The sequence below is a fragment of the Pangasianodon hypophthalmus genome, chromosome 23 (assembly GCF_027358585.1).
Source record: "Pangasianodon hypophthalmus isolate fPanHyp1 chromosome 23, fPanHyp1.pri, whole genome shotgun sequence".
NCBI lineage: Eukaryota > Metazoa > Chordata > Actinopteri > Siluriformes > Pangasiidae > Pangasianodon > Pangasianodon hypophthalmus.
In genome coordinates this window covers 8,628,285-8,642,094 of record NC_069732.1, presented here as the reverse complement: position 1 = coordinate 8,642,094, position 13,810 = coordinate 8,628,285, and the positions used below count along the sequence as shown (strand labels likewise).

Sequence of the window (13,810 nt, the reverse complement as noted above, 5' to 3'; positions counted from 1 at the left end):
CACTAGTTACGCATCACTCACAAGTCAATTCTGAGTGGATACAGGTGAGGTGAGCGCTGGACAGACATTACACTCTAGTTGAATGGCATTGTGGGTAATTTGGGAAACTGAGATCTAAGATCACATTAATTAGAAAGATTACCAAGCATTCAGGGTGGACTTTTCCTTTAAGCTTCCTTTATTGCTTTACATTTTAGCCAATGAGTCAGTTCTTGGTGAGCTTGAAAATTAGAAGCACCTCTCTATCATCAATTCAGTTTTAAATGAGATGAGCCTCTCAGTTCAACGTTTTGTGTAAAACATGTTGAACAGCAAAATAAATTGCACTTGCTAGAGTGGAGTTTAATAGAGATTACTTTTTAATCTTTCTCGAGTATTAAAGACAGAGAGAGTGTTTATACAGCTTTACAGTCAGCTCAGACTTTCAGCAATTTGGCCCCAATTCAAATGTCATTGATGACTCCTGCCATATATCCAATTTTATGCTGCACTACTTCTAATAAACACTAGATGGCAGTGTAAAACAGACCAATACCTACATGTAGCCCCACCTTCTGCCTGGTGCTACAGTATCCTGTAGTAAGGACAAGAGAACTTTCTAACTAAATGTCTGCGTAAGTCATAAACATGAACTTGTTCAGCCTTCAATTAAAAATACTTATAAACAAATAAAGATACTAACTCTATTCACAGCAGCAGAGCTCACTGTAGAGTCAATACACCCTTAAAATAGGGTTCATCAAGGGTTCTTTTGGTCCTTATTCTAACCCTGTAGGGTTCTTAGCTTCTACCTGTTAGAGAAACACGCTGTTTTACGGTTCTGCACAGAAACGTTCAAATTCTGAAGGACAGAAGGACAATCAAGAAAGCTTTATAGAGTTAACGTTTAGGAGGGTTCTTATTCGTAGCTCTGGTGGCCATGATTACACCCTGCCTGTGCAATGTTTGAAAAAAAAAAAAAAAAAAAAAAAAAGGGTCTTCTGTCCAGTCAGAACATTGGAACAAATTAATACAGGATGGAGCATCAGAGAAAACAGACCATACAGCAGTTACAGAAGAAACGCCTGCTTTTTTCCATCATATAAACTGAAAATTACAAAAAGATATGTGGGCTTTCATCATCATCATCATCATTATTATACTATTGCTACTACTACTAATAATAATAGTCAAATTATCAATTAAGTCACATTGACTGATCACTTGAATTGAATGGGTTTTAAATTGTTCCACTCACTAATGCATTTTAAAGCTAAATAAGAAAAATTATATGAATTTTAACATTTTAATTTTAATACTGTGTATTTCAGTACAAATAGGAAAAGTTCAATATTAAACAGTAGCTGGTTTGGATTCTGCTTGTGGAATTTTCGGGATCTTAAAAAGCTCATGCCTCTTATAAATAAATATGAAATACATATTTGCTGAGTGTGTGTTACATTAAAATGATTGGATTACACTGAAAAAAATAATCTACTCTCCAATAACAGATGATCTACCAGGCCAGTGTTTGCTGTTATAAAAAAATAAATAAATTTTAAAAAAGCTGATAAATGACATACTGTACCTGTTAGGTTTCTCTCCTTGACCACTTTTAATTTATTGCCTTATAAAATGCAGGGGATTAATATTGCTAGTCAATAATAAAAAGTTAAATCTTTTGTAGCAGTCTAGCAGTTTTGTATTCAACAGAAACAAAACATGGTCCAAGGCAGCAAAAGAACTGCAATTAATTTCCCCCCTGTAGTGAAGGTATTAATATCAAGATCTCTTAATTAAATCAGCACAGAATGTTGCCTTAATTTCCAGATGAATAAACACACAGGAACACACACAGTGTAGTAAACAGCTGCCAAAAGGTCTTTTTCTTTATTATTTTGTGACCAATAAATCAGAGCGTCTCTGAAACGTCATACTTACACCAAAGGAAACATCAACAGCGGCACTGACGAGCACCAGGACATTGTCACTGTAGCACAATTTACAATGGCAGTCTCTATGTACACACGGCTTCGAATAAAAACCAGCACAGCCCGTGAGTGAGAAGATAACAGTCTATAAGTGTCCTCTTGTTTAAGAGAACGAGAAGAGGAAAAAAAGGTGCAATAAGACAGGGCTTCCCAAACATTTAACACCAAGGACCCCTTTTACGAGGCAAAAAAATGACAAGATGTAAGACAATTGAGAATAGAGGTCAGTTTAGAGTAGTTATAGGCCAGGATAGTTTTATAAACCAATGATAGAAAATCATTTTTAAATTCCATTTTTAAAACATTTAACACCAATTTCTCTTCGTGGTGTATAGCCCTGTCTCTTGTCTGTGCCCTGTATAAGCCCAGGGATCCTCAGCGCAGTTTGGGAACCGCTGCAACACAATAAACACTGAGACATTGTACACATAATAGCAAGTGCTTTCATTTGCAAAAGATATTGCGGTAACCGTAATCATCCCAGATCACGAAATAAGCATCTCTGACACTGTCAACTCTTTCATCACTTAATCCACTGTGCCTCTGGATTAGTCTGCGGTTTAAGTTGCATAATAACATGAACTTAATAAGTATTATTGGTTTAGGTGTAGCCATGCGGCTGTGTGTGCTGAAACACAACATTGCATAATTGCGTAGAATAGAAGGGGAAAAGTTACGTAGTGCGATGAGAAATTTGTCTGGATTAAGATAAATAACAGCAGTACGCTGTGGTTTACAGAAACATCTGTCGCTGCTAGCTTTTAGTAGCAATTATCGTCATCAATTAAGAGCAAACTCTAAACCTTAGTAACTCTTGTCTGCTCATTAAGAAAGCAAAGAGATGGTGGAGTTGAGAGAAAATTACACCGAAGGAAATGAGACAGGCTTTCTGTAGGATTCCTCAGGGACCCCAGCAGCATGTGTGTGAATGTCGACCTGGAACGCATATGACATGATGTATAAGTGTATGTGTATGATGAGTTATTAGAGGAAGGCGGCGTACGGATCTCAAGAGAATCAAGATTTCCCAAGCTGCTCTCACATCCTGGCAGTATTTAACTAGAAATATGACATTATTATTCCAGAGCGTATACTATGCACTATAATTGAACAGATATGATAAAGCAAAGCTTTTATATGGCAGACATCACAGGACCCATCGCTCACAAGCGTTCAAAATGGCCAGCTTGAGTTATTAGAAATGCATTCAACACTGTGGACTAATCTGCAGCATTAAAAGGTCCTGCATGTTGATAAAGCATTGCTGTGGTTAACTTTGCCTGGCAAAGCAGTGTTAAAAAAAGGCTAGAGCACGCTTTCAGCTTAGCGTAATTGTCAGATGTTGCCAGAACATGTATGAGAGTGAGGGGAATTATAGGGTGCAACCCAAAAACTCAAATTCAGCAGTTCTTAAACTGGGATCTGGGGACACCCAAGGCTCCAAGAGGCCTATGATTTTATTATGAAAATTATTATATTATATCTGTTATTGATTTCGCACAGTTATTTAACTGCTCATTTGAATTAAATTGGTTTACTCCAAACCTCAATAAGACAAACAAGTCAGCCTATAATATTAATATTGATAAATCGAACTTATTCATTCAGTAGAAAGTTCAGGAATAGAAAGCTCTCTGGCTCCAATCAACAGCCAGAATATTACTGTACACATTCCAGTAATGAGCCTAATATTTGACTAGTTGGATTATATTCATAAAATAAATCTGAGGGGGCTTTAGGGGAATTTATTTTACAGGTAAAATTTTTGAGAACCCCTGCTTTAATTGATGGTTTTTTGATTGACATCCTTCAGTCCACAGCATGGAAATGAAATCAATCAAAGCCTGCCATCTTTAAGGACATATCAATTCTCTGAAATGCTCAGAGGAATCAAGGAGAAACGAGAGAGGAGGCTTCTAGGCTTCCAAGATAGAAGTCTTTTTTGTGGCATGTGACATAGGCATGCAGTATTAATTAAACCTCAAAAAAGTAATTCCAAAAAAAATCAGATGATAATAAGAAGCACTAATAACATTAAAAAAACGATGATATTGATTAAGATATAATTAATCTTAATAAACAATTGGGAAGAATAAAAACCTGCCATAAAAATCAATTAAAATGTGTATAGGAGAAGTCATGCTGGAATTTTGTATAGACTACAATGAGAAATGAGAAGTCAGTTTCCTCCACTCTCCTTCAACAGCAGGGAAACCAGGTCTGTTACGCAGTTATTAAATACTCAGGTCATGTTGAGTATTTAACAACTGTGAAAGATTTTTGAATTAACATTGTAATATTTCACGGAATAGTTAAGTTCAGGGTTGGGGGCGGGGTTTGCACTCATTCACAACACTTCTCATGAGATTTTGTTCCGACTTGGAGGGTCTGACCGTGGCTTTTATTACGGAGCATAAGTAATAACTGCTTAAATTAATAATTAATAATAATTAATTAATAATAAGCTTAAATTTCCTAACCACTGAAAGCCTGTATTGAGTTGACAGTGTTGGAGAATCAGAAGTTTTCATTGTAGGCTGAAAGAAATCTTCTTGAAGAAATGACCCACACATATGGTGTCCAGTGATGCCATGTGAAATATATACCTCCCCAATAAATTTGCCCAACTGAAAACACAACATGATTATGTATATGCAATCTGTGGGATGAGATCCACTCTGACTGACGGTTAGATTGACGGTTTGGGAAGTCGGTATGTAATTCGTAACTTTTCCATCTTCCATGGCTTTAAAATTCTATTGCAACAACTCTACCTGGCATGTAGTAATGACAAAACATCCTTAATTCATCTGTGGTTTCTGTATACTCAGTATACCCCTGTGCGCACTTCATATGAACCTCTCCAGTCCATTTAATATACTTTATCAAAAAGAGAGAGCAAGAACGGAATAAAAATAAAGCACACTTTGGACTGGTTACTGAGCAAGAGCAGGCAGTTGCCATTAAAGTGGATGGCGTGGTCTCGTGTTTGATCTATAGGAGTGAGGCGCGGTGATGTACTTTCTCTCCACTCTCACCTTTTATCATCGGCATCTGCAGGCTTTCATGGCAGCCACACTGTTTGTTTATTGCCACATTCCCCTCTGCCGCCATGTACCATAAAATTCCCCAATTTGTGTCGCCTGCTAAATATAGAGCAGGCGTAAAAAATATCCCAGGGAATTCTGGCTTTCTTCCCAGACCTGAAGAATGTGGCACATGAAGTATGTGGTACTTCAGCCAATCACAGCTCTCCCTAAAATCTGCGTACCCACTTTCCACGCTGCTACAATAGTCCAAGAGGCCAGCGTACGTTTAGATGAGACTATAGAACAACCATGACCTAGAATCCACAAGAAAACCACACTGAACATTGAAAATCCTTTCTTGCCACATTGTTCAAGATTCCTTTCAATTACCCCATAATGCATTGCAGCCTGCCTGCCCTCTGGCTTTTAGAGACAAAACACGGTATACACATTTATAAATTCAGATCATATTTCGGTCTTCTTCTTTTTTTTTTTAAGCATGCACATGCAGTATTAAAAATACAGTCAGAGTATAGGTTTAAAAAGTGTAAAAATCCAGTGCGACAGTCTTTGAGTTCTTGAGGTTAACATGGTCATTGATTAACAAGAGCAGTGACATAATTCATTACAGAGCACCGAGCCTACAGTTGGCATGCACCGTTAGCATTTGGGGTCATAATGCAGGAAAATTTCAGCAATGCATTGTAGATCGTTGAAAATATCATTAATCTTCTGGGACCTCAATGCAGACAATTTATCCCAAATAAGTGCTTTTTTTTTTAATCGAAACAAATGTATTGACTCGAGATCCACAAATTAGTCTTTGGATTTAATTGGGCTGCCATTTCTAGAAAATTTCCACCAAATGGCATCGGCTGTATAGCACAAAAGAACGCGTGCATGGCTGTACCATTTTCTGTAAGGCTTGTGTTTCTGACGACAATGAATGATCTCACTGATTTAGCATTGTATAGGAAAAAAGGCTCTTGGGTTCCCAAAACGTAGACATAACAAACCAAATGAACTATCTATGTTTTGGAAACCAGATTTAAAAACCCAACAAGGACAAAAGTTCTACAGTACTGCAGTTGAAACTCAATTACAAAATACAGTCAAGAAGGAAAAAAGACACCTCTTAGCAAAACACTTCCACTAGAAAACGAAAGAAAAGCGAAAAGGGCTCCTACAGCCACGCTGTTTAATTGGTACAAAAACGAAGAACTCAGATAAACCGACACCAGATACATTCCTTTTGCTTTCGATGTATGTCCACACACACCCACACACACACCCACACACACCCATGCATACCCACGCACCTCACCAAGGCACAGTCAGGCTCCAGCGTGTCCCTAAACACTACATTCCTGAAAGCAGAGACGCACGTCTGCTCCACAGCACAGCAACGAAACACTCAGACCCCCTAACACTGAGCGTCCTCGAAGGGACCTGGAGGCTGGTTTGTTGGTTGAATGCATTGCAGAACTCGTATCACAAGTCCTATTCTGCCTTTTTTTTTTAAAGGCACTACCATCACAGCTATGACTCAAAACAACCAAGACAAATCGATTTATTATTTTTTCACAAAGCCAGTATGATGCAGCTCATTTCTAACGCTTGACTCATGGCTTGGCCTTCATTTCTAACACAACTTTCTCACTCAACACCACAGTTTCATCTCTAATGTTAATATACACACTCTTATTTAAAGTAAGGATGCATTGATACAGATACTGGTATCGGTCCGATACGGTGCTCATTTACTCATGATCGTAACCTGATAAAATATCCTGTGGTGAATAAGTGTTTAATAGAGAGCGATGGCAAAGAGAACAAAGGTATTTGCAAAAGTGGAGCAGTGAAGCAAACGTGCAGAGAAAGTGTCGCGTATGAGAGCACTTCAATTCTGCGAGCACTGAGACTGTTACATTGTGCTCTACGTTGCAATTCAAGATCATTTTTATTGACCATGCTCACTGATACTGCTCTGCATGCTCATCTCGACTGCCCTCACACACTGTTCAAAGATAATGTTTAAACACCATAACATCTTAAACGGCAGCAACCAACATAAACAGAGCTAAAAATGTTGTTATGCCCCTGACTGCTTAAAACTAAGTAGGCTACTCATTTTGGTATCAGTGTTGGTATTGATACTGAAAAAGCATGTACTCCTTCTTAAAAAAAAACCCTAATTTAAAGAGTAGCAAATGGTGCTGAGGCGATTTAAAAAGCTCAAGACCATTAGGTTTTTCACAGCAAAGCTTTTACCAGCATCTCTTGTAGTATATGCACATGAAACCGAATGATCCACACACATACACACACTTTTTCCTCTATGAATGGCAGAAACTGGAGCATTCCTGAAGGCAAAATACGATGACAAGACTTGACCTTTGCAAACAGCTGAGCTGACAATCTAACTGTGTGTTTGAACTGTATTAAAATTCACATCCATAAAGCAATGTAGTCACACAGTCAGGTTAAATAAACAGTCATATTGTGATTGGTAATATCTTGGATATTATACTGTATTATACTGTAAAAGGGAAACAGGAAAACTGGTGAAAAAGAAGTTTTTCTGCTGTTTAGATAATACAGGTTTTATACTGTACACCAGGAGCTATCTGTGTGTGTGGACCACACTAGTCCTAAACACGGCTGATTAATGTGTAGCTATATATGAATACTGTAGCTACAGGATATGAAATATAAGTATAGTATAGAACAACAGGAAGTAAAGATTAAAAGAGCAGCGATGTGGGTTCAGGATTTTACTCGACTGTTCTACAATGTAATCGGAATTGCACATAAGAAAATAAGCAGCCCTAATGAACCCAGGGACCGAGCTGCGATCCAACCTGTGGCAGTCGAAACGTACACAAGCACCATGACGTCAGTTAGGGCCGTGTGAAACATCACTTTATATTGCAATGTTTCTTGTGTGAGGAAATCAGGCATAAGTGCCGTAATATCCAGGGATTAGTCTTTATACATAGGACAAAGAAGCACCTCATTATCTCATAGTAATCATGATGGAAACAGTTTCAAGTTTTTTTTTTTTGTTTTTTTCTGTGTGTAAACAACAGAGCGAGCCAGCCTGCCCCTACAGTAAAACTTAAGGGGTTTAGACAGGCTGTAGCTTCTAAGGTCTAGGATGTAGCTTTGACCTCCCAAGGTATCACCATACGTCTGCTGCTTTTCTTCTTAAAGTGACCCACATTCTCATACACATTTCGACTATATAAAATCACAGGCATTTGAAACTTCTAAGTATGGCTGGGCGATATAAAGAACAATTCAAATCATCTAAATACAATTATGTGACAATAATTATAAAAAACAAGTTTACAAACTCATTTCTGTCCTCCGGGTTTATTTTTAGACAGGACGAATTTGTCCTGGTGTTGATTTCCATGTTACATTAAACATACTGAATTTTAAAAACTGCAGATGAATTAATCATAATAAGGCAGCTTCATGTTTTATATGCAATCTTGTGGGAAGCAGATGCAACGCGGTGGCCACTTTTAAAAAGCGCTGCCATCTGCTTTTTTTTTGTTGTTGTTGTTTTTTTTGTCATAACGGAGCTTCCAAAGTTGAAAAAGTTCAACTTTTCAGAAGAGAACAGAGAGACGTCAAGTGCTTTTGTACCTCCTGATCAACCAGATCACAGATCAGAGGGTGAGCAAAAAAACAAGAAAATTTGTCTCGGTAGTGAACAAGTACAAGTACAATTTTTTTGCTCTCCTGCTATAAGGCTGAAGCTGTTTTTTCTACTTTAGAAGCTTGTTTTTGGCTTGAAGCACCAAACAGAACTCCTTTTGAGACAGTAAAAGTGAAATACCAAAATGAAGCCGTCTGAGCAAACTGCATTCACATATGAATGTGACCGAATATTCAGTGTATCAGATGAAAATTCTTACATACTGAATACTACTACGAGGAATAGTATGTAGTATAGAGCATATACTCTAGTATTGCAGGGTGTAGTATACAAGTACGCCATTGTGAACACAGCCTAAGCTGAACATCAGAAATGCAGCTGCAATGACACTAATGAAATTATCACATTTTTGTAGATAATGCCAATTAAACATGTGTTTGTAAAAATGTCTATTTTGTATTATCACCCAGCTCTACTTACAAGTCTTAACCAGTTGTAATGATTCTGGCGTTCAGCTGCAGTATCACTGCCTTTGAGAGTGTGTGAATTTAACATAGCTGAGCACAACATCAGGTCTCAGGAGGATATACTGATACAATATTTCTGTATTCTGAAATATCAGAAATATATACAAAAAAAGAAGATGAAAAAAAAAAATCATTTAAAGATTGAATGTGAACATAAATTGTAGAGTTTCTACATTTTCTTTAATAGACTATAAACTTCACATAACATATAATGGCAGTTTCTTTCACCTTAAAGTACTGTGTACTCTGTAGAAACATCACAAAAATGGAGCACAACGATTCGGAAAGAAAATGCAACATTCTGTCAGACTTTTCACATCTTCATCCACATTTACACCTAGTCATTTCAGGTTTCTTGTATCTGGATTGTATCCTGAGAAGATTTTAAACATGCATTTACATTTGTAATCAAAAGGTTAGCTGGTTTGAGATCTGATCACTATACTGGGAGGAATAGGCATATTCAGCTCATTAAACACCCTCAACTTCCTCTGCTGTTCCTCATTTCTTACACTGCATTTTGAATTTCCTTAAAGTGGCAGCTTCAGTAGGGGTGTAAAGAAAAAAAAAACCTGGAATATTAAATTGGAATATCAGCCCAGCAGTCTATGATAGTCTGATTTACAAGCCTAGATCCGGTTCTAATTGTGAAGGAAAACAGTTAAAAACCAATATTGCTGTTGAAAATCGATGCACACAACAATAGACATACACTCCCTGGTTCACACGTGTGTGTGTGTGTGAGAGTGAGTGAGCGAGCGAGAGAGAGAGAGGGGTCCAATCAATACATGTATAAATGTATAAATGTATAAATGTAACTGAACTAAATCATATTGGATTGGACATGAATCGTGTCAGTGCTGAACCGAATCGTATCAGATCAGTAGTAAATTAAACGCGTTACTTGTGTTACTGTATTGTTTTGGTATTGTATCATATACTGCCTTAAAATGTGTATCATATTGTCGAAAAGAATGAACTCAACACCCTTAAGCTTGAACAGTCATGGCCTAAGTGTGCTGTGGTGTAGTGTATTGAGACAGGTTTTTATTGTGGTTCGGAGATATGGATTTATTTACACTTGGTTTAAATGTCTCTTCAGCTAACAATTTTACATTAGAAGAATGTTTTCTGAATGTTCTAGAAATGTTCAATCTGTTTTCCCAGGTGTCCTGAGAACATTTAACGCATACAAACATTCCTACAACATTGCAGCAACATTTTTACTTGTAGCGTGCTAACAGACATTTGCATGTTTTGTTTTTTTCTCTCACTGGGGACGCTGTGTGAGAAAAACTGCAGGAACATTTATTTCTGGAATGTTGGTCTAGCCTTTAAAGAACCTGCTGAATATTTACTGTACGGTTCAATAGCGCTGTCTGCAAGGCATCTCAGGTGCATTTACACCTTACATAAATAATCCTGATCCGGTTATCATCCTGATAAACAAAAAGCATGAAATGACCAGGTGTAAACAGTGACTTGGTTCCCGTGAAGTGCTAAACAATTCTCAGTGTTTTAAAATTTAGCTTAGAACTACATACATAAACATCCTGAAGGTAGAAGAATAATGAGAGAGCTGTTGAAGGAGACTAAATTGTGGTGTGTGTGTGTGTGTGTGTATGTGTGTGTGTTTGTGTGTGTGCGCTGGTGTTGAGCTGTGTGTTGGATCCTTGTTTATACAATACTGCATCGAAAGGGACAAAAACAGCGCCAGAGAACTTACAACTGCCCGCTGAGCAGCCGTTTTCTTCTTGCATAAAAGTCCATCACTGCTGGAGTCACGACGGTGATGAACCCCAGGAGGACACGAACACAGAAAACGTTTCTTCCAGTCTTCATCACCTGGAGCAGCGTGGAGAAAAATCCCATTTCCTCCTCATGTGAACACTGTGCAGCATAGTTACACAATCTTCTCAAGGACAGACGAAAAACAAAACACACTCTAGTGCTTCCAGCTTGTGCCCACTGTGTGAGCTCCCAGGGCTGATGGGGTAAGTGCTCTATCTTTTTATTACTTCCTACTTAAAACGTGTGAGGTCAGGAAAAATGGGTGCAGAGGGAGATCTTCTGGACGATGCTCTGCAGGTGAGCGTGCTGACTTGTCCTTTAAGGGACAACAAGGGACAAAGTTGTTGGACGCAGGCTCATCAGAGTGAGTGTGGCTCGGTCTACACGGCTGTAATCTGCTGTGTGGGGTGTTATTAAACATAGCAGTCGTGCACAACTGAGTACAAAAACGAAAAACAGAAATGGCACAGAGAATCCTTTTTTTGGTTGCAGGTAGATAGATATACGTCTCCTAAAAACTGAAACAAACAAAAAAAAAGAGATTACCTTCGCTGCTTTTAAACATAGCTGCTGGTTTTGCTTTCGCTGAACGCATCATCCCTGAAAGAAATGACACATATATAAAACAGATATAGAAAACCTGTCCCTCCCTAGTGAGTGTAATTGCTTGTGACTATATGGAAGAAAAGCAGTGGCTTATCATTATCCATAATTTTTTGATCCATTTCCACCAGGGGGCACGCTCCTCCCTAAACACACACCACCACAACCACGCAGTCTCAGAGCGAGGGTGGACAGTCTCGAGTGTGGTTGGCAGTTGGCGCTAATGTTTATCCCTGCTGAAAAGCAGAAGTGGAAAAGCGTTCATGGAAAACAAGGATCTTAGTCTGTACTCCATTTTGTAGCACTCTAAGTGTTCTTTTTTTTTTTTTTTTTTTTTTTTAGAAAACAAAACTCAGGCAGTGATTGGACCCATGATATCTGGTCCCTCCACGACTTACACAAATGTTTTATAGCCAAACGAATGTTTAAAAAAAAAAAAAAAAAAATCGAACATCACAAGTCTTTGCTTTTTTGCAATATAGCACTACTCGCCTATCTCCGAGTTTTTGGCAAGTGCACTGGGAATGTTTGAGGAGTTCTGTTTCAGATCCTTGGTCCTGGCCAGGAAGTGGAGGATTGTGGGAATTGTGGTGTAGGAGGCAGAGCAGAAACAGTTTTGCAAGTGAAGGAAGCCCTGCCCCTTTTTCCTGGGCAGCTCAGTCCACAAACCTCTGGCAGGCTTTCTTCCAGCGGCAGGCCGTGCACCACATGTCTCTGTTCTCCATCCCGTACACCTTTCGGCACTTCTTACCCTCACCTCGGGACTTCCTGCTGCACCGACAAACAAACACACACACCATTACCAACCCACACACTTTAGCTGTGCCTTTCAAATCTGGTTTTTTAGGCACGACTGGTGGAAAATGAACCATGTTAAACTTGCAGGTATTGAGTGTAGAAGATTAAACAGATGTACCTGAGTGAGCCTGAGGCTCTGGGTAGAGACGAGAGCACTGGGATGGTCTGAGAGCGCTGCTCACTAAAGCCCTGCGTCTGATTGTGAGTGGGAGAGGCCTGTAACACAAATCAGCTCTTTTACTACAGCCACTAATGCACACAATCTGCAAATATTAGTCTTTTTTTGTGTGTGTTACCTCAGACGGACATAATACAACTTGCGTCAGGGGCTAGCTTTGTTTTCATCGACTTTATGTGTATAATGGAAAAGTAAATGCATTGAAACAATGGTTGTGATTTTTTTTCTTTCCTCAACCTGCCTTTAAAAAAGCTTTATATAATGATGTAATTTCCAGCTAAATTTACCGTTGCACAAGTTCTGCTTTATCAGTTAAAAAAAACAGTTTTTGACATGTTCTCATCAAGACATTCATATACTGCATGTTGGAAATTGTTTGTTTTCCCCTGAAAATGCACAGTAAGGGCGACTAAAACAGAATAAAAAAAAATCTGTCAGTTTCTTATCACTCACATGTTTTCTTATCACAGACACTGGAGCAGAAATTAAGCAACTGATAACATTAAATTACAAATAATTGTCCTTTAAATGAACTGTCACTTTATTTTCTAGAACTGATGTAAGAAGGTTCTTGTTTTTGCAGCTGGTTTGTTCTGTTTGTTTGCTATAAGAGATGAAAATTCTGTTGCAAAACACTAAATTTATGCTCAGTTACAATATATAATGTAAATCTCATTTAGTGAATCTTAAGTAAAGTTAAAAAAAAAATTTTTTTTGCATAAAATCACCTGGATGCAAACCCAGACAGCTGCCTAAACTCTGCATTTTTCTAAAAATGTACTATGTTCTCATATAGGTGGGTCTGAGCAGTGTTGTAAACAGATTTGGTGACTTTTTAGACCATTTTAGTGCCTTCACCAGAGAACCTAGTGACAAATCTAGTGACTTATTGAGCAGACGTTCGCAACTGTCCTGCACATAATACAGCTCTCCAGCTCACATTGTTCCCAACAACCACAACCATTGTTCCCTACAACCAATCACTGATCACCACTGTTCCCAACAACCAATCACTGATCACCACTGTTCCCAACAACCAATCACTGATCACCACTGTCCCCAACAACCAATCAATGATCATTGTCTGTCCCACTCGCTCACTTCTTTTTTCTTCATTTTAAACCTTCTTCTTGGTTATATTTACAAGTAATGAACGTAACTTATTCCATCTGTAACCGTTTCCTTCGTGTCTATTTCACTAACACTGCTTCATTTTGCCTCTTGATAGAAATTTTAGTATTTTGTAA

The 13,810-nt window shown here is 38.3% G+C and overlaps 1 protein-coding gene across 2 annotated transcripts in view; it reads right to left on the bottom strand.

Annotated features, from left to right (window-relative positions):
- Positions 1–1,837: 1,837 nt before the first annotated feature.
- znf704 (zinc finger protein 704) overlaps positions 1,838–13,810 on the bottom strand; it is a 60,651-nt gene continuing 48,678 nt past the window's right edge. Inside the window, exons 8-9 of one of the 2 annotated variants that reach the window (XM_026929698.3) lie at positions 12,504–12,601; positions 1,838–12,355 (exon numbers count right to left, since the gene is read on the bottom strand). In XM_026929698.3, coding sequence (XP_026785499.1) covers positions 12,244–12,355; positions 12,504–12,601 — 210 coding nt within the window. In that variant the 3' untranslated portion in view covers positions 1,838–12,243. Of the gene's footprint in view, positions 12,359–12,503; positions 12,602–13,810 lie in introns of both variants that reach the window. The other variant, XM_026929697.3, reaches the window with a different exon arrangement.